Source organism: Plecotus auritus (genome assembly GCF_963455305.1).
Source record: "Plecotus auritus genome assembly, chromosome: 3".
Lineage (NCBI taxonomy): Eukaryota > Metazoa > Chordata > Mammalia > Chiroptera > Vespertilionidae > Plecotus > Plecotus auritus.
The window spans coordinates 14,974,231-15,001,042 of record NC_137772.1 but is presented as its reverse complement, the minus strand read 5'-3'; the positions used below and the strand labels follow the sequence as shown (position 1 = coordinate 15,001,042).

At 41.4% G+C, this 26,812-nt stretch overlaps 1 protein-coding gene across 1 annotated transcript in view; it reads left to right on the top strand.

Annotated features, from left to right (window-relative positions):
- Positions 1-6,771: 6,771 nt before the first annotated feature.
- The window catches only part of TUSC3 (tumor suppressor candidate 3), a 123,170-nt gene continuing 103,129 nt past the window's right edge, over positions 6,772-26,812 (top strand). The window contains exon 1 of the mRNA XM_080662383.1: positions 6,772-7,448. Coding sequence (XP_080518509.1) covers positions 7,311-7,448 — 138 coding nt within the window. The 5' untranslated portion in view covers positions 6,772-7,310. The remainder of the gene's footprint in view (positions 7,449-26,812) is intronic.

Below are 26,812 nucleotides of genomic sequence, written 5' to 3'. Positions count from 1 at the left end.
CTGATTGGTGGAGGCAAATGGACTTTCAATGGTGAGAACAATGGGTAACACCATTAGGCGTTCATCAAAGTCCTGGTATCTGGTTGAGCAGCTCCAGTACAGGGGGTGCTGCTTATCAACCACACAGTGGGTACAATTTATCAACCAGTGCCATCAGCACAGGAAGGCTGCTTGCTCTGCAGGTGGTTTCAGAGCCCCAAAGGGCAAAGTTAAGCTTTCCAAAACAGCTTCAGGACTCGGGTTGCAAAAATCCGAATGTTGGGCCCCAGGTTATGATATTGAAATTCTATATAAATCCTCACACCTGTGTTTCTAACCAACTGGCTTATAGATTGGAAGTTCTGAAGACCCTCTCGGGTTCAATTGATTTGCTAGAGTGGCTCACAGAATTGGGAGAAGTATTTTACTTAATAGATTGCCAATTTATTATAAAAGGATATAACTCAGGAACTTCCAGATGGAAATAATGCACAGGTCAAGGGAAAGGGGTACAGAGCTTCTATACTTTCTCCAAGTGTTCACCTACCCCTAAACTCTCTGAACCCATTCTTTTAAAGCTTTTATGGAGGCTTCATTACGTAGCCATGACTGTTAAATTATTGGCCCTTGGCAATTGATTCAACCTGCTGTCCCTCTTACCTCCCTGGAGGTCAGGGAGTGGGGTGGAAAGTTCCAAAGGCCTAAAAGCATGGTTGGTTCTGAAAACCAGCCCAAAACCTCAGGCTGGGGTCCTGTTACAGTTAGCCCCAAATGACCAGGACTTGATTAATCACTGACAGCTTTCCAAATTTTTGTCCTTGTTTCCAACTTAGGACCAATTAGAGAAAGCCAATATGCACCACTAACCAATCACAGAAGACATCTTTCTTGTTAGCCTAATCGCAGCTTCCCCAGGCCAATGGCCTCCAGTCAGGGCACACCTGAGGCCCGTCCTTTTCCTACTGTTAATCTTTTCTGCTTCTCTGCCTGCTTTTGTCTCTGCCAAAACTCAGGTGATGGTGGCTGACTCCCTGGCTATGAGCATGCTCTGAATAATTAGCCTTTGCCTGTCCTCGTTTGGTCTTCATTTATTTCCATAAGCCAAAATACACTGGTTTTCTGGCTGGGCCCTTATGTTGTAAAATTCATCCATATTATGTATAGATGTCATTGGTTTATTTTCATTAATATATAATATTACTGAGTCACAAATTATTTGTTTTACTATTAATGGCTGTTTGATCTCATTCTGGCTTTGGATTTTTAGAAATTAAACTGCTATACAAAAGTGTACATGTCATTTGGTGAATACAGTTTATGTCCATATGGAACTGCTAGGTCATAGGTAGATATAGTCGGCTTTATTAGATACTGCCAAACGGTTTTTCAAGCTGGTTGAACTCAGTTACCCTCCCACCAGCAGTATAGTTTGATAGAATTTTATCCTAATGTAATATTTATATATTTCTATGCTTGAAAGTCATTTATTGATTTTTTTAATGCTTGAAAACAATTTTTCCCTGGCAAAAAGGTGTGTAAATTGATTTAAACAAACTACTGTGATCATAAGGTTATATTAAAATGCATTTTGCACTGATTTATCATTGGCTATTTATTAATACTACCCAACTGATAAAAATAATATATTATGAATTTGATAAAATATTAATGAGCTAAATTTTATTATGACATTACTTTTAGACATGATTTAGGTTTTTAAAAATCAGTTTATATACCTATGGATCAATATTATTTATTGCTCAAGTGAGATAATATTCAGCATCATTTTATTATCATTTTTTATTTTTCTTATATGCTAAGAAACTATTCACAATGAGTAGACAGGAATAGAAGTCTATTATCAAAATATCACTCAATCCTTTGAATTCCTTTTGAGTAATGTGCCAAAAATTACATAGCATTTTATTCCCCAAATGATTTTTAAATTGTCTATAGGACCATTGGATTATGTCTTCCAGTTGGAGGCAAAAAATTGGAAACCTCTGATTAGCAAAAAGGTTTTTGCTAAGTCACTAGAACAGGGGTGGGCAAACTTTTTGACTCGAGGGCCCACAATGGGTTCTTAAACTGGACTGGAGGGCCGGAACAAAAGCATGGATGGGGTGTTTGTGTGAACTAATATAAATTCAAAGTAAATATCATTACATAAAAGGGTACGGTCTTTTTTTTTTATTTCAATAGTTTTATTCATTTCAAACATTTTAACAAGAAGAATGTAAACACTAATTATTATAATTTGAAACTTCAAAAAATGGAGGAATCATAGCACAATAACATACCTTATATTGAAGATGGCAAAGGAAAAATAAAATTGCCTAACCAAGGAAAGGTACAAAAGCCTTTCAAATTAAACTTAAATATAATAAAATAATTTAAAACTAAAACAAATAGAAAAGAACAAAATGTGTAAACAGTAAATTAAACATTTTCTTTAGTGCAACTTCCAAATTATGCCCGGGACGTAGATGTAGATGGCAATGTAGACTGGGTTGAAAGGTTTTTGGTCTTTAAAACATCAACTTCAGTGGGAACAGTGTTGTTGGTCTCCTTTTTAGCTAATGCTCTGATCCTGTGCTCTCCAGGGGCGTGTCCCCCTACATCACCACTATAAGGTGTCTACGCATTCCCAGGGTGATGTCGGGGGACGCGTCCGCGGGCATTACAAGGAGCCTCTGGAAGACTGAGAGGTTGTTCCTTCTACTGAATGGGCGGATATAAATCCGCCCACTCAGAAGAAGGAGCTGCGGCCGTGTTTCCCGACGTTGCCATGTTAACACTGTTGCTGGTGAAGGAGCGGAGGGGAGAGCAAGAGAACCCTCTGCTCTTTCAGCTCAGCGGGCCGGATAGAACAGCCAAACAGGCCAGATCCGGCCCACGGGCTGTAGTTTGCCCACAGCTTCACTAGAATCACTCATTTTTTCAACATCTATGCAAACACATAGACTGTCCTTTTGTCTGCTGCCTTGATTGGTATTATCACTTTTATCACTAGTGGGGGCAGCACACCTCAGCTCACCACTCAGGCTGGATGGAGAAAAGAGAGAAAAGACAATTGTCTTAAGAAAGGTGTGGGCAAAGAGAACAATTCATTGCCTTTGCCTCAGGCACTTTCCTAAGTCCATCAATTTCAGGACAGTACACAAGATAGTTGAAATTTTGGAAATTAATTCTCCTAAAACCAATTGTCTATATAGTTCCTGGTGCACACTCCAGTTTGAAGGCTGCTGTGTTAGAGCAGGAATAAAGGGCTGGATTTGGCTATGAGCCAGGATCGATAGTTTGGAGCTCTTTTGAACCTAGTGAAGAACGACTGAAAGTCTGTGGACTAAAAATAGTGACTCAATCAGTGCTGTACTTTGGGAATAAACTCACCCAATCATTCAACAAATGCACCATTCTGTGTAGTGTGGATTCAAAAATGAAGAAAATAAAGCCTCTGCCTTCCTGTAGTTTACATCCTAATGGGAAAGGACAGGAAAATGAATACAAAAGCATGTCAGTGAGTGATGGAAACTATAAAAAACGAAAAACAGGGATGATTCTGAACAGTGTGCATACACAGCCCCTGTCTCATGGAGTGTAAATCCTAATAAGGGAGACTAGAAATAATGAAAGCAACAGCATAATTTCAGGTAGTGATAAGTTATATAAAAAAGTTACAGCAAGCAGTATGTGTATTTTTGTTTTTTTTATTTTTTTAGAAAGGGTAAAGAGTTTTTTAGAAAGAGCAATGAGGAGATAACATTTTAGGATCTCTGGGTCTGGACTTGAATCAAATGATCAAGTATGCCATGGGAAATCTAAGTAAAGAGTTTCACCCATTAGAACAGGCCAGAGGCAGAATATACTGGACATATTTGAGGAAAACAAGAAAGCTAGCCTGGCTGGAGCAATTAGAATGTGCAAGAAAAGTAGGAAATGAAGTTGGAAAGGGAGCCAGGGCAAAGTAATGTAGGGTCCTGAGGGCATGGAAAAGACTTCGCTTTTCATGCTTAAGGACAGAGAAAATACTTTGCACCGATTTATATATTAAAAGTATCATTCTAGCTGCTCTACCAAGAATAGAATGTAAAGACGCAGGATTAAGAAGTCTTGGATTAGGCTGGTAGAGAAGGGTAAGATTATAAACAAGGGAAGGAAGACAGACTAATAATGATGTCTGATGTCTTTCTAATGAATGGTAGAGTTACAAAGTGTGTAGAGGAAGTCATATTCCTAAGACACTGGAGTCGGAGTAACTTCAAAACCAAATATAGGTGGCAGCATGATTGGAGAGTGGGGAAAATGGAAGCTCTGAAAATTGGTAGTTTAGGGGATGGGAGCACCATTAATTACAATAAAGAGATTAAGACCAGTTTGGGAGAGAAAGGGGCTAATGATAAATTTTGATTATGGTAAGTATGTATCCATGAAGATGTTTAGCTGATATAGATCATACATTTACTGTTGTCTTCAAATAGAGAAAATTTGAGGCCACTTCCACAAGTCCCAAGGAAAAAGCAAGAAGCTATTCTTTGGGGAGGGAAAATTACTATGGACAAAAATGCTCACGGAAGAGTGGGAAATGAAAAGCCTGGGAGACAGAGAAGAGAGATTTACAGTGGAACCTCAGTTCTCGAACTTAATTCATTCTGGAAGGCTGTTCGAGAAGTGATTTGTTTGAAAACCAAGTCATTTTTACCCATTACAAATAATATAAATTGAATTAATCTGTTCCAGATGCCCAAAGATGCCATTTTAAAAGTTCTTATATACAGTACATGTCCAATGTACTGTTTAATCTATAAATAAACACTTCTTTTCTTAAATTTATTGAACCACCCCCTACTACCCTTAAACAAGTCTCTTTTAAGCATTCAGTCCAGAATGTCTTTCTGGTCAGCATGCAGCATCTTTGCTTGTTTATATATCATGGCTTCCGAAATGGCTGTCACTGACAGCTTTTCCTTGATCCAAATCAAGTTTTTCTACCTCTTCAACTGTCTGTGATCATTGTTTCTTTCACACCCTTAGCAACATTAGCACCTTTGATGGCTTCTTTATGTTTTAAAATTATGCTACAAAAGCATTCTCTCCTTTTTTTTTTTTTTTTTTTTTTTTTTTTTTTTTTTTTTTTTGCCTCAGAGATGCTTTTTGTCATGCTAAGGTATCAGCTTGAAAGGGTTGTCCCTTTGAAAACCAAGTTTGGTTCCACAGCGGAGATTTCTTTTCTGTGAACAACTTGGTGGAGAACTGAATTGTTTGAGATGGGAGACGTTTGCGAAACCAAGTTTGACCGTATTTGTAAAGAATGTAAGAATGGCTATGGGGCTAGGGCGGCTGCCAACATTCAAATTCCTACTCTACTCTTTTCTAGTTACATGACTTTGTGTTACATCTTCTGACCTTGATTTCTTTACCTGAAAATTGCTCTGATAAGACTTATCTGATGGGGTAGTTGTGGAGCAGGAGTTGCTAATCTGGAGTTTATAGAATTTCAGAGCATCTGTGAACCTTGAATTTTAAAAAAAATCTTTTTTTCTATTAATCTTTGATGAAAATCTTTTCTTCAATCATGAAGTCAGGCAATACTAGCAAAACATGGTAGTATTAGAAGTGCATATGGCTTTGTTTCTTGTAGAAATGACAGATATTTTCATGCTACAGTACAATGGTAGCAGATATTTCAAAATATTATCATCACTACTTCAAAATTAGTTTATATTAAAATTGCTATTAGGTATGTGTTAAAGAGTGAGAAATTTTGAGCACTCCAGAGAGGCCGTGGACCATGCCCCAGATAGAGTTGTCAGTGCTGACACCAGGCCAGGCCTTGAGATATGGCCTCATGGCCCCTTCCCCGCTGCGCGTCACAAAATAGCCTTGCAAGATAGAACACTGTCAGCTTTCTGAAGAACAGGATGACCCTAAGAATAACATGGTCGTCAATGGCATGATCCTGACATTACTTGGTAAAAACTGTTTTGTCTTAGGTTGCTTGCTCTGCAAAAACAGGATGTGGTTAATGTGCTTAAAAGTGGTCCTGCAAAAAGGGTCGGGGCTGCTCTCTGGACTCCCTGAGTGGAGAGAGAGCAGTCCCCGGCTGGCTATTAAAGGCTCCCTACATTTTAATTTGGTCTGGACTCCAGTGGTCTTCCACTCGTGTTCGCTCCACAACAGTATGCTGCTGGATTGCATATCTTAATCACAATGTGAACTTTGAATGCTTATACGTTGGTTCTCACATCTACATTGCTTTCCAGGATTTCCAAAATACAAATGTTGGTTGGCTACCAGTTGGAAGAATTGTTTCAATTTTGATAATGGTATTTAATTATAATTGATTCCTTTGGAATCCTCTGTATTTAATTCATGCATTTACAAGTACTTTTCTAAGACCGGATCAGACGGCTTCCTCAGACTTTCAAAATGTGTTCGTGATCCAAAGGAAAAACTCTTAAGATAGACTCGAGGAGGAATGAAGGCTACATAGGAAGCATTACAACAGCACTTGGCTCATCTCACATATTCAATAAACAGCCTGCTGCTGTTGTTCTTGGAGTGTTAGAGAGCAGGAACTGAATTACGTCCTATTCATTTTTGCATTCCAAGGGTCTAGTACAGCGCCCTGCAGTTGGGTGCTCCATGAATGCTTAATGCACGAACTAAAGAAAGGTGTGCAGCTTGGCTCCTCATTTGGAGGTGCAAGGAAGGGCTGTGAGGTTGTGGGCGGCTCCTATGCCTCCAGGTGCTCGGGATTATGTCAGAGGCGGTTCAGAGGGCTCAGGATGTGAGCCACAGCTGTGTCCCTAAAAATGCACTCAAGGCACCTAGACCGCGCCTTGTCCAGGGTGGCCAGGTCCTGACTAATTCCTCAAAGCTCTTCCACACCATCGAGGAGACAGGTCCGGTGGATCCAGGGAGTGCTGGGCGCACAGGCCCAGGCGTATTCCTAGGACTAATGCTGGACTCAGTGGCAGGACGGCCTACGGATCGGCTCAGGGAGCGAGAGATCCACGCCGCTCCTCCGCAGCGCGGGTCTCCACGGAAACAGCGGGGCGCGCGGCGCAGCACGGGGCGCGGGAACCCGCTCCCTCGCCACGCCCACTTCCTGCCCCATCCCCGGCTTCCCAGGCCCCTCTCCCGGTGAACCGGATGCGCTGTCAGTTTCCTCCTCCGCGTCCTCGGCCGCCGCACGGGTCCCCGGCGAAGCCGCAGGCACCCACGAGGGCACAGGCGGGAGGCTCCCGGCGGCTAGCGTGGCCGGTGTCGGGCGCCGGTCGGAGCTGGGCGCGCACGGTTACCGAGCGTGGAGGAGACACCCCGCGGCGATGGGTGCCAGGGGCGCTCCTTCACGCCGCAGGCAGGCGGGGCGGCGGCTGTGGCACCTGCCCACCGGGAGCTTCCCCTTCCTCCTCCTCCTGCTGCTCCTGTGCATCCAGCTCGGGGGAGGACAGAAGAAAAAAGAGGTAGAACGGACTCCCTGGGCCTTCCTCCGCCGGCTGGGGCGGGCGCGTTGCTAGGCAACCCAGCCGCCAGGCCTGGGTGATGTTGGCCTTGGGGCGGGCCGAGGGGGCGGGAAGCCTTGGGGCGAAGCCTTTGGGTCCCACAGTCTCGGAGGTAGGGGGAGCCCTGTGGTTTCTCAGAAGAGGAAGCCCCCGTGGACGGTGGTGCGCCCAGCATCTCACACCTTCCAGACCCCGGGCGCGTTTGACCCTAAATTGGAGAAGGACCTTGAGGCCCTGGAGTCACGCACTTCAGTGTTTGGGATGTGAAAATACCCCTTGGGAGTGTTTGTGCTTATGTGCCCGCTCCCTTCCTTACCCTTTCAGGAGGCCACAGAGCATACTGAGAGTGTATGCTCTTCTGTCTTCTTCACTATACATTTTTATAGCTGTATGTTTATTTTTATTTTTTGTATGTTGAACTCAATGTATAATTGTGAGCGTGACCTCACATTAAGTTATGCAAATTTATTTGTAAAGGTCAGATCACCTGATTGTAGTCTTAGGCCTCTAATAACTTTGATGAAGGCGAGGGTTAAAGTTACTGATTTTATTTATAGTAGAGTTATTTGCAAATTCCAGTAATCCTTCTTTACCTGGGATCTAGCAGGATCAAATACTTATTTTGGAAATGTGAGTAAGGTCTCTAATTGTACATCATTGTAGTAAGAGTATTTTCTTTATATAATTCAAGATGGTGTTTCCTGGTGAAGTTTTACACGTGGCTCAAAAGATAATTCGGGTTTAAAATATTACACAACTTCCTTGATAGCTGGGTAGAGAGAGTGAAAAACAAACAAACAGAAGCCCCACACAGAAAATAATTCTGATTCTCTTTCTCCTTGCCTGAAACAACTGAGCTCAGTCTTAACTTCTTCCCTTTAACTTTTTTTTTTTTTAAATTCAAGTTGCTTTTATTCAGGTTATTACAGTTGTTCTTCTTTATTCCCTTTAACTTTTTTATTTTAACATGAAAGTGGGCCATATAAAATTCTTGCTGGAGTTCTGGTGAGAGGTTTAGAAAAGAACTATTATTAAATTAAAACTGTACTTACATATAAATTAAAGATGTATCTCCTAGCATTTGGTATTTATATACCATGGTCCAAGAGTTTTAGATTTCATAGTCTGTCTTAAGAAAGTAGTATTTTTTTTTTTTTTTTTGCGGGGGCGGGGGGTGGAGGGAAATTACCACAGCAGACGACAATTAAACGATGAGGAAATTCTGTTTTATCTCCTAGAAAGAACACTGTGATCACAGTAATTTTCAGTTGAAAGAACAACTTTAAAAGAGGCCTAAAAAGTGTAAATCCGCAAAACATCTTAGCATCTGCAGTTATGCGTACTTATGTGAAAAACTTTGTTAATCTATCATAGTTATACATTACAATAACATCTCAATTAAAATATTTTTAAATGAAAAATCAGGGATAAAATTGTTGAGGATTAAAAAAAGTTGTCTTCCAAAACTGCTTTTATTTCTTTTAGGCAGGAGAGTCTAATACAGGCATACCTCATTTTATTGCACTTCACAGATGTTGCATTTTTTACAAATTGAGGGCAAGCCCCTCCACCAGCAAAAAGTTTAGGATGTGCTTTGTTGCAGTAGTCTGGAACCAAACCATCAATATCTCTGAGGTATGCCTGTATTATATGCTGGTATTGCAGAATGCACCTGTTTTATTTAAGGGAAAAGAAGAGCAAAATAATAACTTAAGTAGTTGATGTTGTAATACTCAATGAGCACCCATATCTCTGAAATCTTGTTCAGTTCTCTATCTGGTACTCGGTTCAAAAACTGATCTCTTCCAATAGAGGAAGAAAAACATTCTTTATTGGAAATGTTGGGAAATGGTTGGTTACCGATGTGGTACTTTTTTGACCATATGTCTGTCTCTGCTGAGTTTAGAACCGCGTGCTCAGTGTGAGGTTTGACACCATTGAACCGGAAAGTAAGGCAGAATTTAATTTACTACATTATGTATTACTGACTTATGAATGATGTATTCCTTTGTTTTGGGGAAGCCAAATTGAAGTCTGAAGTTGAACCTGGAATCAAGAATGGACCTTAGTCACATTTATTTATTTATTTATTTATTTATTTATTTATTTATTTAATATATTTTTATTGATTTCAGAGAGATAGAAATATCAGTAATGAGAGAGAATCATCAATAGGCTGCCTCCTGTATGCCCCACATGGGGGGAGGGGGATTGAGCCCACAACCTAGCCATGTGCCCTGATTGGCAATTGAACCATGACCTCCTGGTTCATAGGTCAACATTCAACCACTGAGCAACACTGGCCAGGCGGACCTTACTCACTTTTAAGGAAGAAATAGTCATGACAGTAATAGTTATCACCATAGGTTGTTGAGTCAAACAGATGGTTCAGTTACAGATCAGCTCCTGTCTAATTGTATGACATGAGACAAACCACCTGACTTTCCTAATTTTTAGTTTCTCTGCTTTAAAATACAGATATAAGACTATCTAAAATGTTAGTGCAATGTCTAGAACATGATGATTAATAATTGGTAGCTATTATTATATGTTCCGCATTTAAATGAAAGCATTATACATGATGAGGTCCTAAAATGTGATAATACTCTTAAAAATTAATTATTATGCTAAATACACTGACTTTATAATAATTGTATATTATATAGTTACTGGAATAAATTGTCTAGTATTCTATATAATAAAACCCTAATATGCACATCGACCAAACGGCGGAATGACTGGTCGCTATGACGTGTACTGACCACCAGGGGGCAGATGCTCAACACAGGAGCTGCCCTCTGATGGTCAGTGCACTCCCACAGGGGGAGCCCCACTCTGCCAGAAGCCGGGCTCATGGCTGGCGAGCACAGCAGCGGTGGCAGGAGCCTCTCTCGCCTCTGCTGCAGGTGGGTGGTAAGGAGCCAGGGTCCCGGACTGTGAGAGGGTGCAGGATGGGCTGAGGGACCACCCTCCAGTGCATGAATTTTGTGCACTGCGCCTCTAGTTTTATTATAAAACAGCGAGAATTCCAATCTCTTGCATTGTTTGAGAACTTCCCAGTAGGACACTTTGCATCATGAAAGAATTGGTGGCATGTATGGATTTTTGTGTGTGTGTGTGTATGTGTATGTGTGTGTGTTTCTTGATGGAGATATTTACATTCATTAAAAAATAATTAGTTTTGTTATATTCTCTAAGAATATAGTCAAGAGAAATAAGTGAACAGGCAAAGATAATTGACTAGAGATTTTTATAGTCACTTTCCTTAATTATGTTGAATACAGTCATTAAAAACTAATTTTTGAGTCCTTACTCGTGTTGTCATATGACTGTGGGAGACTAGCCTCTCAGTGGTATGTCATTTGCTCTTCTGGTATGTCATGGAGTTTCTTTATTTTGATGGTGTTTCTATTTCTTATGTCATTAACACTTATCACCTAATCAACTTCATTTAGAATTGTTTTAATCTGTAATAGCCACTTCTGATAATGCTCAGATTCTGTAATTATTTCCAGTGGACTTACTGACTTTGCCATCATCAAAAGCAGCTATTATAATAATTTGTCATTTCTTCAAGAAAATGATCAGTTACATGGATTAAGAAAGTATTAAAGTAAGTTTCTGTTTCATCTTTACCCCCCTCCCAAATTGTGCCTCCTGCAGTTCCTAACACTAGCTAAAGCATTTTTATGCATCTATTTGCCAAAGCCAAAAATGTGGGCACATTTCACTTAGTCTTAAGCTAACTTTACTCACTTGTGACTTTTTTTCGCCCCCTGTTCCCCCACATCAGCTAAAGATACCCCCTGCGACTTCTCTGACCAGTGCTGTCTTTGAGGAGTACTGTTTAAATATGGTTGAACTGCCTATAAGGTGCAATCCAGGTTCTTTGCTTGCTCTTTAAGTGCTTTTCCTGAGTGAGCCTTTGTGTAACTCTCCTGTTTCATATCTCACCACTCGTCCATGCTTCCCTCCATCGTCGGCTCAGACAGGTTACCCCTTCCTCCTGTGTCGGATGGGGATTCCCCCTCAGTGCTCACATGGCTGGATCTCTGTGCTTCTTTCTCTAGAGCACTGATGTGAATTTGCGTCCATTGTTAGTACAGATGAGACCTTGGGAGTGGGTGGCTGAGGTGGTGTTGAAGTTCACTGTTCACTGTTGGAACTGATGGGGACATGGAGCTGAAAGGGTTGGTGTAAGATGGTTTATGTGGACTTTATTCAATACTCAGAATAATGGGAGGGTGAAGGATAGTGACCAAGAGCTCATTAGATAGCAGTGTCTAAACAAGTTTAGATAATGTTATGTTTTTAAGGTATGACTCCTAAAGGAGCAGGAGTTTTTATGGGAGGATACAGAAGTAAGAGGGTCCTAACGCTACCCTCATCCCCAACTGAAAATTAAGGAGAATGGTTTCCATTTTAGTAGCTCTGGGGTCTGACGAAGAGATTAAGGGAGTGAACACTCATTACAGATACGTAATACATAAGGAATTAGTTGTGATTTTGAAAATTTTACGTAAGTTTTCCCCTTTGATATGATGACAGTATTGCAGTCTTAAAATGAGAAATTGGTAGGCAGTTAATGGTAACCTTCATTTTTTTTTTATACCTTACTTTCAAGGTCTCAAACCAATTTTCTGATGTTATGACATTTTTATAAATCAGATAAACTTTTTGTCTTTGCAATATTTCATAGATGTATGGACTATTGCTTCTGTTTAAAGGATCTTGTAGAAATTTGGTAATAAGACATTTTACAAATTGCAGCCTTTGGTTTAGCAGTATCAGCATTAGCTATTCTTATAGACTGTTTCAGCTGTGGATCATTTTATAAGCCAGTATAAATTTAAATAATTCATAGTTCTCTGATTAAAAATATATTAATACTGTATGATTCTGGCATATAAATGATCAAAACCATTAACAGATAGAGGTAATAATAAACTTTTCAGTAAGCTTTCATGTCTAAGAAGCAACTGGAAAAACAGCAGAGTTAACAATGAGGCAGGAGTCTCTGGCTTCAGAGATTTTTGAAGAGAAAAACTCTCCCAAGCATTTTCTTAAATCAAGGTGTCATTACCGAATTACTGCCTGAAGTTAAGAACTGCAGTGATTTTACCAACCACTGTAGTCTCATGGATTTCTTCTGAGATGTTATTTGTAGATTGTACATAAAATGTCCTGGTCTAAAATAATCTCATCTCTTAGAGAGTGTGGTATATATAGCTAGTAATAGAACTGCTTAGCGATTTATCTTTCCATCACTCTTATATGCTCCTTTTAAGATGAATAATCCATATGAGCATTTAAGAAACGGGATATAAATGCAAAGATGGTCAGTATGTTAGTTTTCTGTCAGTGCATAACAAATTACTGCAAATGTAGTGACTTAAAATAACACCAATAACACCACCACCCCCCCTTTTTTTAAAAATCTCCTAATTTCTATAGGTCAGAAGCATGGCCTAGCTAGGTTATCCATTCAGGGCCTCACAGGCTGAAAGAAAGGTGTGGCTAGGCTGATTCTCATTTGGACCTCTAGGTCCACATTACAGCTCCTTCAGGTTGGGGCAGACTTTAGTTTCTGGCAGTCATAGGACCAAGTTTCTTACTTTCTTGCTGGCTATGCTCCTAGGCTCTTTGAGCTACCCTCCATGGGCAGTTTAAAACATCGTTATTTGCTTCCTTCCCCGCCAGCAGGATCGACTCTCTGACATTTTTAATTGCTTTGAAAATGCCCTTTAGGTTAGGCCCACCTGATTAGGTTAGGTGCACCCTATATAATTCCCCTTTTGAATAGCTCAGCTGATTAGGGACTTGACATCTGCAGATCTTTGGCATATAAGGTAACATAGTTATGGGAGTGTTACTCTGTCACATTCACAATCTTGTCCATGCTCACCGAGCGGGAATTATTTAAGGGTCATTGGGGATTATTTTAGAATTCTAACTCCTAAAGTGGGTAAGCTCACATTTTTGAGATTTTTATATATATTTAAATGGTGGTTTACAAAGGTCAACGTAAACAGGTATGATAGTGTATAAAGCTCATCATTCTGAAATTGCATAGTACTGAGAAATAGTTATTCACAAAAATAAGTAGTTGAAATGATAAGAATTATTTTATTATTTTAAAGTATGTTTTTATTGATTTCAGACAGAGGAAAGGAGCGGGAGAGAGAGAGAGAAACATCAATGATGAGAGAGAATCATCCATTGGCTGCCTCCTGCATGCCTCCTACTGGGGATTGAGCCCACCACCCAGGCATGTGCCTGGCCAGTGTGGCTCAGTGATTGAGCATCAACCCATGAACCAGCTTTTCTCAGGATACCAATTAAACTGATAAAGAAGTTTGGAATAGTAATATATATTTTCTTTTTCACAGGGGAAACTAGCAATTATACATTAAAAAGGAATTAAGAATTTTGTAGGAATGCTCTCTTCTCCCACCCATTATAGCATAAACCACTACCGTTCTTTTACCAGATATTTACTTGCAGTTTCAAAATAGCAAAATTACTTATTCTGAAGAGTAAGTTCAGATGTTTTTTCATTTTTATGGGTCTTTGTAAGCCTCACAGCAGTGAACCCTACATTTCCAAATTGTCCTTACTAATATTATAGAGGACATTAGGAACATACTAAACTGAGACAACTATGTTGTTTTTCAGTTTACATTTCTCTATCAGCTAAAATAAAAATAAAAAGAGATTTCTTGTCTCATTTAAAATATTCTTTGTAGCACCTTACCTTCTTCATTCTCCTGCCAACAGACTGATAATATAAAAAGTAAATTATGAAATCCATTGTCCACATTCTCATTACTAAGTCTGAATAGTGTAAGATTTAAAGATAATGCCATAATAAAATTGACACTTTATATGGCATTATTCTATAGTGTGTTTGAAAGATGCATACATCTTTTAATAGCCACTTTTGTTAGTACAATACACAGTGTGTCTGGACATATTTGTCAGCAGCTTCTGGAGAGCTACTTCTGTTGTTTTCTGGCTGTGGCTTTAATATTTTTTATCAGACTTTATTATATTTTTTCTACATTCTTTGATGGTGTGCCAGAGTTGTTTACTACATCAGTTTTTTCTTCTTCACAGACACAAGCTAGACTACACTCCCAGCTTCCTCCACATTCATGTAGGGCCTTGTGACCGAGTTCTGGGCAATGGAATGTGACTAGAAGTGATTCGAGTCATCTCCAGCCGGGCCCGTAAAGATTTGCCTGGTCTACTACCACCTGCTCAGAGGACTCTTCTGCATTGGCTCATCACCAGCTTCCCTCTGAGGGTCTGAGCCAGGGTGCCCTTGAGGTAGGAAAGGAAGAGAAAGCCACCGCTCTTCAGAAATAGGAGAGGTAGATTCAGGAGATCACAGTATTAGTTTTCTATGGTTGTTGTAACAAGTTATCACAGATGTACTGGCTTAAAACTGCACATTTATCTTCCCTTTAGAGATCAAAAGTCTAAAATCAGCCTCACTGGGCTAAAATCAAGGGGTTTACAAGGCTGGTTCCTTGTGGAAGTTCCTTGTCTTTTTCAACTTAAAGAGGCTGCCTCAGTTCTTCCTGATTCCTCACCTGCATCACTCCAGCCTCTTGCTTGCATCCTCACACCTACTATTGACTGATCCTCCCTCTTCTGAAACCCCACTTGGCTAATGTAGGCTAATCTAATTTCAAGATCCTTAGTCACATCTACACAGCATGAACTAACTGTAATATGCTCCATGTTTCTTGGGATTAGGATGTGCGTATGTGGGGTGGGACATGGTTTAGCCTATCACAACTACCCAGCAGTTGTAGACCAAGATACCTGGTGGAAGTCTTTAAGAACTGTAAGCGGTCCAGGTGAACTCTTGAGAATCACCTGCTTTGGTGATGCATGCTGAGATTGGGGGTAGCTGCTTTCCTTACCTTTGTTTTCTCTGTCTCCCCACTGATGTTCTAAGCTGCCCCTATTTTTTTTTGCTACAGTACTATAGTCTGGTTTACTCTTCATAATTAGAGATGCTAAAACTAAATACTAAAACAAGTCTCGTCTCTTTCTGTGTATTTAAACACCTGATTTAGAATAGTATGTGTTCCTTGTATTTATGTTTATGAATATATTATACAAAGAAAACCGACTCCTAACATTTTGTCCATCACTTATTAAGAAATCACTATCTCAACCTCTGAACTAACTCATTGCTATGCATCCTCATTTGCTTCCCTCTACATTATCAAATGCTACTGCTGTTTGCATATTTAGAACAGTGTGCTCATGTAATATACTTCTTGCAGGGTCTAGACTTGCATGGAATTCAGTAGCTATTCTTTAATAGTATACCCTCTCTTGTGGGATACAGCAGTTTGATTACTGGTATATTTCCACCAGATTTAAAATGTGTCGAGAGCTCAGAAGCAAATCTCAGTGGCTGGTGTCTTGAGGAACATAGCTTTAAAACAACAGCATCATCTAATTTTTCATATAATTATTTTGGATAAGTGGTATTGTTATCTCTTCAAGATGAGAGAACCCCACAAAGTTCAAGGTGGCACAGTTGGTAAGGGACAGAGCTGTGCCTCAAACATTGGCCTCTTTTTCCATCAGGTATGCCTCAGTGTAGGCACATGTACTTGTTTACTTTGCCTCACAAGAGATACATTTTCCTGAAAGTGGTAGCATGCATCATAGTTTGTTTTAATTTGGATGGTGTCCCCTTTTGGTTTTCAGTTAGTAATGGCTACCAGCAGGGGCTTTAATGAATCTGCTCTTGGCGCAGCCAATTGGGGATCCACAACAGAGGTTCTAGTCATAGCTGCTTTATCTTTTGACTCTGTCCTCTTGGTTAAGCCAAGCCATTCCATCTTTCTGTCACAATACTTAGTTAGCTAAAAAAAATCAGAGTTGAGCTAGATCAAAGATGGCTTTCAACCTTCACACCTTATCCATTTTAAGGAAAGAGTTGAAAACATTGTGGCAGTAGGAAGAGCTTGATTTTCAAAAAACACACAAGTTAATATTTTTTCAATTAAAAATATTCTCTTACTGTTTTTTTTTTTAATTAGTCACCATCAATCACTCTCTGGATGTTTTCACAGCACATTTTTATCCTTTTGAATATTAGCATAATGTCCTTTATATTATTCATCTTCAAATCTCCCTTAGAACTTAGTCCAGTGTCTTGCTTAGATTAGATACTTAAGTATTTTTTTAATACTTGGAGTAGTAGCAAACATTTCTGAAGTGTACAAGCTCACCCCCCTCCCACTTTACCTCAAATAAATAGTACTTGGAAAGAGGACAGTTTATGAATCTAGTTAAAATGATGAACAGTATTTCACAGAAATGAAAAAAAGCTTTGAGGTCATTTATATAAAATTAAGTCAAAATGATAAAAATTCAGTCAGTTGCTCATATGCTAAAATTTAACTTTTAATTGCAAGTAGTCATAATCTATTAGAATGAATAATGAATGAATCAGTGATGTTTTTGTTGTGATTTTTCTCAATAAAATCATATTACAGCATGATGGACATCTTCAGTTACTGCTTGACCTTTGGAGCATAATTCTGGAGGTCATTTTCACAAAAATATTAAGTTTACCAGTTTTTTCAGTGGGCATCTTTCAGTTCTTGCATATTTATATCATTCTTTTTTAAAGTACTTAATGCCATTTTGTCTTTCTCTTTTCATATGTTAATTGTAATCTTACAGGTCCTCATTTGTCTTTGGTTTGGCATATAATTTGAGTAGTTCTCCTGTATCAGTTTTAAAAAATAAAATTGTTGAAAACCTTTGCTATTTATAAGATTGCAGTCAAATGTAAGAATGACCAAGAAATAGTGTGACATGGTGTATAGGGATAGATGCTTGGGTGAAATAGGAATGGATGTCTGCATACGTATTACTTTCATAAGTGGTTGGACATTAGTGAATATAACAAATAGCTTTTGCCTCTCTATGCATCTTTGTATTTTTGCCGGGCACATATTGCATACTTAGATAAGGAGGATCTGTGGCTGGAACCTTTGATGAAATTGCTGAGTTGAGAGGCTTGTTCGTGTTCCGGTTGCTGGTAAGGAAGGTCACAGTAAATAGAGGTCCAGTAGTATTACCACCTCTGTTCTCTGTAGGCCTCCCCTCCTTTCCTTCTTTGTTTTTTTCTTAACAGCCCCTCCTTTATGACCACACAGGTAAGTCTGTTACCAGGCCAGGCTACTCATACTGCATATCCCACTTGTCACATTTGGTACACGGTTGGGCAAGTGACTGGGTCATTCATTGGGATTTTTCTAAGTGGAACCAGCAGCAAGGTTATCTTACTGCTAATTGGCGCATGAAATTGGAAGGATGTGATTTTAGGTTGCCTATCACTTCTGGCATGAAAAACTCTGATGTACAGAAGCTAAGCAGATAAACAAAGAGATTTTCACTGATTAATATTTGAGTACTGACTCTATGTCAGTCTTTGTTCTAGGTGCCACTGATTCAGAAAATAAATCAAGCTCTTGGATCTAGTCATCCCTGAAACCAGGTCTCCCTCCTTCCTTCCCTGTTGTATGTTCATATACAGTTCCTTTTCAACCATGCTAGATTTAACCAGGCTTATGTCATTTTTAATTAAAGGAGTTTTGATAAATATGAAATCCATTTATCACTTTTTCAGCTTTGATTAAGAAGGTAATACAGAATTTAATATATATAAATAAATTCAAATTGGTGAAATACACACTTATCTTCATAGTACAGGTACAGACTGAAGAAGCTGGCTAAGCTAATCCTTTCCTTTGGTAATTTTAGCTTTTTTCCATTGCCACTTTGGGGTGATATTTTGTTCCTGGAAGTTTTCCTGTCTTTTTTTTAATCCTTTATCAGGCTTAGCTGGACAGAGTAAGGGAAATGAAGCATTTTCCTGTTAAGGGAGCCTAACTGGCATTCAAATCCTTAATCCACTTCTTAGTTACTTATTAATTTTTGTTAGTTTTTGCCACTTGATAGCTTCCTCCATCCATCCTTCCATCCTCCACCACCACCCTCAAGATCTTTTGAGATTAACCTGCTGCATTTCTCATTCTTGTTACTAAAATGGTACAACTATGATTATAAGTATAAATACACTTCATGAGAATGGGGAAATGGCATAGGAGGCATCATTCTTTCCCTACTGGTCAGCTTCTTTTTTTCTACGCTTAGTTGTCCCTGCCCTGCTCTCATCTCTTCCCTCGGGCCGTTGGAGGTCATCAGGTGGTCTCTTTTGTTCAGGTCCTTTCTTTGCTTTCTTCCTTTTTTAAAAAAATTTTTTTTTATTGATTTCTGAGAGGAAGGGAGAGGGAGCGAGAGATAGAAATGTCAATGATGAGAGACAATCATTCATCAGCTGCCTCCTGCACACCCCTCACTGGGGATGGGACCCGCAACCCTGGCATGTGCCCTTGACCAAGAAGAAACCCAGGACCCTTCAGTCCACAGGCCGACGCTCTATCCACTGAGCCAAACCGGTTTCGGCTGCCGCGACCCTTTAATACAGTTCCTCATGTTGTGGTGACCCCCAACCATAAAATTATTTTCGTTGCTACTTCATAACTGTAATTTTGCTACTGTTAATGAATAGTAATGTAAATATCTGTGTTTTCCGATGGTCTTAGGCTCTCCAGCAGCAGTTCTCAACCTGTGGGTCACAACTCACAGGTTGAGAACTGCTAACAGGGTCGCCTAAGACTGTCGGAAAACACAGATATTTACATTACTATTCATTAACAGTAGCAAAATTACAGTTATGAAGTAGCAACGAAAATAATTTTATGGTTGGGGTCACCACAACATGAGGAACTGTATTAAAGGGTCGCGGCATTAGAAAGGTTGAGAACCATAAGAGCTAGAGCTCATGTTGTAATTAACGTTGTCTCAATCATCTTGAGAACATGGGAGGGTTTACTTCGTTGTCTCACTCAGTTTGGGCTGCTACAACAAAGCACCATGGCCTGGTTGACTTATAAGCAACAGAAACTTATTTTTCGCATTTCTGGAGGCTGGAGGTCCAATCAGGGTGCCAGCAGAGTCGGGTTCTAAAAAACCCTCTACCAGGTTGCAGATGACTGATTTCTCATTTAATCCTACAGGGCGCATAAAGGGCAAGCAAACTCTGGGGTTCTGTCCATAAGGCATTAATCCAGTTCACCCTCATGACCTAATCACCTCCCAAAGGCCCTATCTCTCAGTACCATCACATTGGGAGTTAGGATTTCAACATGTGAATTTTGGGGTGACACAAATATTCAGTCTACTGCAACCACCTTAGAGAAGTAGGTCAGTAAAACATTATTTTAAGATAGATGTTACACTTTGTGTTCAAATGGCTTTTCATGTATGTGTAAATCACTTGGAAAACATTTAGAGGGATCAGCCAATTAGAAGCTAATAAGCATGTCTAACCTCATACTTACAGTTGTAAGGGATGTCTCCAGCTGTGGAACTAACTATCCTGGTGGTATTATGTGTTAAGATTTTTTTGAAGGAAAAAAAAGTAGTTTAACTTTTGGGATTTTTTTTTTTCCTAATGAGCATTTAGTTCTTATTTAAATTTTCTTTGATTTGTTGTTTTGAAAAATTTTATACTTTAGGCTTACTCATCAAAAGCAATGAGCATTTTAAAAGATATACTATACTGTCATCTAAAGTATACATTTTATGGGACATATTCAATCAACTGAATAATTTCTGCATATCCTATCTAATAAAAGAGTAATATGCAAATTGACCGTACCTCCGCTACGCCCACAAGCCATGCCCACAAGCCATGCCCACCAGCCATGCCCACCATCCAATCAGGAGCTAATATGCAGATAAACCCAACCAGGATGGCTGTGGCCACAGAGAGCAGGAGGGAGGCTTGGGTTTCCCCGGCAATGGAGGAAGCCAAGCTTTGTGCACACTCTGGCGGGCCCAGGCCTCCACTCCAGGCTACAAAGTTTCAATTATAGAAGATAAATAAAGCCCAACAGAAATGGCGGCAGCCATGGAGTTGGAGAGAGCAGGAGGCTAGGGTTGCCCCCGGTGATGGAGGAAGCCAAGCTTTCCGCACACCCTGGCCGGCCCAGGCCTCCGCTTAAGGCTACAAAGTTTCAATTATAGAAGATAAATAAATCCCAACAGAAATGGCTGCTGCCATGGAGGGAGCAGAAGGCTTGGCTGTGCTCTAGGCTACAAAGTTTCAATTGTAGAAGATAAATAAATCCCAGATACCAGGGCCACCACTTGGGTTACCAGGGGGCGTGGCCGGCCTGCAAACCACCACAGGCCCCTCGCCCAGGCCGCCCCACGCCCCAAGGAAACCCCTACCCTGATCCGGGACACCCTTCAGGGCAAACCAGCTGGCCCCCACCCGTGCACCAGACCTCTATCCTATCTAATAAAAGAGTAATATGCAGATTGACCATCAGTCCAACACACAAGATGGCTGCCCCCATGTGGTTAAAGATCCTGCCCCCATGTGGACACAAGATGGCCAGCAGGGGAGGGCAGTTGGGAGGGACCAGGCCTACAAGGGAGGGCAGTTGGGTGCGATCAAGCCAGCAGGGGAGGGCAGTTAGGGGTGACCAGGCCGGCAGAGGAGGGAAGTTGGGCGTGACCGGGCCTGCAGGGAAGGGCAGTTGGGGGGGAACCAGGCCTGCAGGGGAAAGCAGTTGGGGGGTACCAGGCCTGCAGGGAAGGGCAGTTAGGGGTGACCGGGCCTGCAGGGGATGGCAGTTAGGGGCAAACAGGCTGGCAGGGGAGCAGTTAGGCATCAATCAGGCTGGCAGGGGAGTGGTTGGGGGTGATCAGGCTGGCAGGCAGAAGCAGTTAGGGGCAATCAGGAAGGCAGGCAGGCGAGCAGTTGGGAGCCAGCAGTCCTGGATTGTGATAGTGATGTTCCAGATTGGAGAGGGTGCAGTCTGGGCTGAGGGACACCCCCCCTCCTGTGCATGAATTTCGTGCACCGGGCTTCTAGTGTATACATATTTTTGTATATAAACATATTATGTATTGGGAAACAATAGGAGTTTGGTAAAGTTCATTTTTTGCGCGTTTGATACTTCACCTGATCTTAGCCAAAAGGCCAAGAAGCAGTTTGATTTTTAACATTTTGTTTTAAAGAGGACTGAGGCTCCCTTGTAAAGTGGCCAGTATGTTATTAATTATTGAGCTGTAATAATTTGATTTCACTTTGCAATGATTATTTAAAATTGTCATTTTTTTCAGTGAAATGGAACCTCTTCATGGAAACTAATTTAAATATTAAGAAGTTAAATATATTATGTATGCATTGTTTCATTGATTATGAGGATAATATATATTTTTAAAAATTTCTTTGAGGCATACTTCTTTACAAATATATAATTTACTAGGGGCCCATTGCACAAATTTGTGTACCTTGAAAGGAACTGTGGTCTGCGAAGCTGTGGTGGGCACAGGGGAGGGTCTCGGCCCCTCCTGCTGTGGCCCAGTAGTGTGTTTGCCAGCAGCCCTGCCCCTCTGCTGACAACCCTCCCATGTGCTGATGGCACCGGCCCCGCTCACACCCACTGATGGTGCAGAGCAATTGGGGCTGGTGCCAGCAGCAGATGCGAGCAGGGCCTTCGCCAGCAGCAGGTGGGAAAGGTGGCTGCTGGCCTGGATCGCCTCTCAGGAGCAGGGGGAGGTGGAGAAGCCCTAAGGGGCGATCGGGGCCGGCAGCCACCACTCACACCCGCTGATGGCGCCAAGCGATCAGGGCCGGCGCTGAGTGCTGGCAGTGGGTGCGAGCGGCAGCTTTGGTGCCAGCAGCGGGTGTGAGCGGAGCCGGTGACAGCAGCAGGTGCGAGCACCCGGTGGGACCGCGGCGCACGGGAGCAAAGAATTTTCATTTACCACCAGAGGCTCAGCCTGATGACAGCAACTGGAGCCCTGCCTTGGTCTGGCGCCCCTGCTCACCTGCTCCACCATCCCGCCGCGGCAGATGTCAGCCAGGTTCCGTGCTCTGCTGCCTGCTGCTGACGCCCGCCATGATCCACGCGCATCCCCTGGTGGTCAGCGCACGTCATAGTGACGGCTTGTTTGGTTGTTCTGCCATTCGGTCTATTTGCATATTAGGATTTTATATCCTAATATATGAAAACCCGGGGTCCGTAACGACCACCCAAAGGCTCAGTCGAACACTGGAAGTCAGTCCTGCAGTCAGTGCTGGGTTGCCGTGGTGACCCAGCACTGCCTACTACCTGTGCGGGCGCGGCAACCCAGCACTGACTGCCAATGGGGCTGCGGATCAGGAATGAAGGGAATTGGCCTACATGAACTACTTCTGTGCTTCAATGGGAAGATTCTGTTCCCTTCTGTGGAGGACAGACATAGCAGTGGGATATATGATGCACATGCTTTAAGTAGAGACAAAAGAGTACTCATTGAGCCTGGAACAAGATATACCCACACCAAGTGAGAAGCCCACAGGTAGCATGGGCTCTTTATCTCTAGATAAGGAAGTGTTCCAGGACCAGGGCTTATTCTTAAGCAGCTGAGTGGGAGCTGTACAGACTGCATGCATGAGATTGCCTTTTCCAAGGGTATAAATACAAATATAGATGTATATTTATATTTTGTAAATATAGTCCTATTTTAATATATGATAAATATTATATATTAATTTTTATAAAACATCTATATATCCTAATATAAATACCCAGGGTCCATATCGTCCAAAACGACCGAAGGCTTGACCCACCAGAAGTCAGTCCTGCAGTCAGTGCTGGGTTGCTGTGGTGACCCAGCACTGACTGCTGCTGCTGTGGGCACAGCGACCCAGCGCTCACTGCCGAGGGGGCTGCGGATCAGGCCTGGAGAGAGGCCCGGGGAGAGAGAGGCAGGGTCTGATCCGTAGCCTCCGTGGCAGCTGTTGATCAGCCATTGCCACTCCCTTTCTCTCCAGGCTTTGCCATCAGCTGCTCCTCTCTTTCTCTCCGGGCCTCTGCAGGGGCTGGCTGCTGATCAGCCCCGCCTCTCTGAACAGGCCCGGAGACGCTGACTGGCATAGAAACCGACCAATCAGAACCAAATCTGGGTGAACTATGAGGAGCCAATGGCTACCTAGGAGGCGGAGGTTTTGATGCTGACTTGCCTGGATTAATTCTGCAGTGATCTGTTTTGCCTGCAGGGATCAACCTCTCGTTTTAAGGCTTAGTTTTTTTCCTCCTTGTTTTTTTTTTTAAGCCTGGTTCCCAAGGAATCGCCAGGTTTTGGCTAGAGGTTGTGATTAAGAGCCCAGACCCACTCAGTCTTCCATGCTGGCCAGTGATCTGTGTGAGGTGTGAGGGGTGTCTTCGAATCTGGGAGTTTTCCTATCTGCCCTGCACTCAGCCAGGGATTAGCAGCTGGCAGGCACTTTTTCTAGTTGCTCCTGAGCAGGTGCAGTGTTCCAGACCGCGAGGGGTGCGTGTGTTCCGTGCAGGGCTCTTTTCGCCCTTTCCTTTCCTGAATGCCTGTTAGGTTTATGCGGAGTACATTGCTTTCCTTGCTGTTTCCAGTGTCTGTTTTTTTCCTCCAGTCCTTTGCCATTATGCTCTCCCTTGTTTTGCATAATGCCTCAGGCAGTGCTGTGCAGCTGCTGGTTCTCCTGTCTTGCTTCTCTTCCTGATGGCCTTTGCTGAACTGTCTTGGAGCTGGGGGTGGGGGAGGTAGACATCTCCCCACTAGGAATGGAATTAGAGGGAATGGTAGCCTCTAGTCTTCTCAGCTGGCCCTCCAGGTGTGGAACCCCACCTTCTGCCCTATGAACAGGGGCTGGGTGAGGAGAGGGAGTCTCCTCTTCCTTCTTAGATGCTTTGCCCAGAGTAGCAAGTCTGCGAAACAAAGCATTTCTGGCTTAAATGCCATGGATTCCTGCTGTTCTTACCAAGATTCCTTGGATTCTCTTGAATAAAGGCTTCTCAAGGTTTGCATGCCCTTATGTTCCAGGAAGTCAGAGGACTGTTCTTGATAATCTTCACCAGTTTCCTTCTGTTTTGCTGAAGAAGATGGGCTGCCCAGCTCCTCTCAAGGCCGTTTTGGAAATCTGACTCCAGAGAGCATCTGAGAGATAGTTTATGCACCTGACCGATGATGACAGAAATACATGGGAGGCTAAGAGACGTAATGATACTATGAACTATTTGGTGAAGAATCTGACCCTTTTTTAACTTTCTTCCTAATTTTGGATTCCACACATTCTACAATTCCAGTGGCTTCTAAACTGTTATTAACTTAGTATAAACATTTAATTTTGAGATAGTATGGCATGTTTTGAAACCAAACTAGCTGGGATGTGGATGATACAGCTGTGAAATCTTTCTCTCCACTGAAACCAGGGTTGATCTGTGTGAGAGCCTAGATTGATCGAGCCCTCCTCCCTGATTGTTGCATTATGTCTGTAGCTCCTAGATGAATTTCCTCCCAGGTAGGGGCGGTCAGTTTCTTTTGTGAAGAATCTGTACATATGGTGGTTGTGCTGCCACACTAAAATTGGTAGTACCTATTAATTAAAGGTATTTATTTAAAAAATGACATAAAATATTTGTAGTGATTTAAAACAGGAAAAGTAACAACTAATATGTACCCTTTCCCAGTTGCTCTTTTTTACATATTATTTCTTAGGTTTAAGGCATACACAGTTGACAGACTGTAGTTAAGGTTTTTACTGGTTCTTGAAAGTAAATGTAATAATGTTTGAAAGACAAGCAATATTACTTTACTTTCTCAGGATTGATTTGACTGTGGTTTCTGTGCTTCTGTATTAATTGTAGAGTTTTGTGGGTTTTTTTTTCTTTTTATTTATTTTAAAATTTTATTGTTTAAAGTATTACAAATAGTAGTAAGTATATCTCCTTTATTTTCCCCAATGACCCTTCCCCTGCCTTCCCTACCCTCTATCGCATGCCCCCAGTGTCTTGTGTCCATTGGTATGCTTATATGCATGCATACAAGTCCTTCAGTTGATCTCTTTCCCCCCCCCCCCGCCCCGCCCAACACTCCCCAGCCTTCCCGATGTTATTTGACAGTCTCTTCGGTGCTTTACTGCCTCTGTATCTATCTTTTTGTTTATCAGGTTATAATGTTCTTTATTTTCCATAAATGAGCGATATCATGTGGCATTTTTCTTTCATTGCCTGGCTTATTTCACTTAACATAATGCTCTCCAGGTCCATCCATGCTGCTGCAAATGGTAAGAATTCCTTCTTTTTTATAGCAGCATAGTATTCCATTGTGTAGATGTACCATAGTTTTCTAATCCACTCATCTGCTGATGGGCATTTAGGCTATTTCCAAATCTTAGCTATGGTGAATTGTGCTGCTATGGGGTGCACATATAGGGGTGCATATATCCTTTCTGATTGGTGTTTCTAGTTTCTTGGGATATATTCCTAGAAGTGGGATTACTGGGTCAAATGGGAGTTCCATTTTTAGTTTTTTGAGGAAACTCCATACTGTTCTCCACAGTGGCTGCACCAGTCTGCATTCCCACCAGCAGTGCACGAGGGTTCCTTTTTCTCCGCATCCTCGCCAGCACTTGTCGTTTGTTGATTTGTTGATGATAGCCATTCTGACAGGTGTGAGATGGTATCGCATTGTCGTTTTGATTTGCATCTCTCGGAAGATTAGTGACTTTGAGCATGTTTTCATGTGTCTCTTGGCCTTCCTTCTGTCTTCTTTCGAAAAGTATCTATTTAGGTCCGTTTCCCATTTTTTTTTTTATTGGATCATTTATCTTCCTTTTATTAAGTTGTATGAGTTCTCTGTAAATGTTGGAGATTAAACCTTTATCGGTGATAACATTGGCAAATATGTTCTCCCATGCAGTGGGCTTTCTTGTTGTTTTGTTGATGGTTTCTTTTGCTGTACAGAAGCTTTTTATTTTGATGTAGTCCCATTTGTTTATTTTCTCTTTAGTTTCCATTGCCTTAGGAGCAGTATCAGTGAACAAGTTCCTTCGGCATGTGTCTGAGATTTTGCTGCCTGTGGATTCCTCTAGTATTTTTATGGTTTCCTGTCTTATATTTAAGTCCTTTATTCATTTTGAGTTTATTTTTGTGTATGGTGTAAGTTGGTGGTCTAGTTTCATTTTTTGCATGTATCTGTCCAGTTTTCCCAACACGGTTTATTGAAGAGACTGTCTTGACTCCATTGTATGTTCATGCCTCCTTTGTCAAATATTAATTGAGCATAGTGGTTTGGGTCAATATCTGGGTTCTCTATTCTATCCCATTGGTTTATATGTCTGTTCTTGTGCAAGTACCAGGGTGTTTTGAGAACAGAGGCTTTGTAATACAGCTTGAAATCTC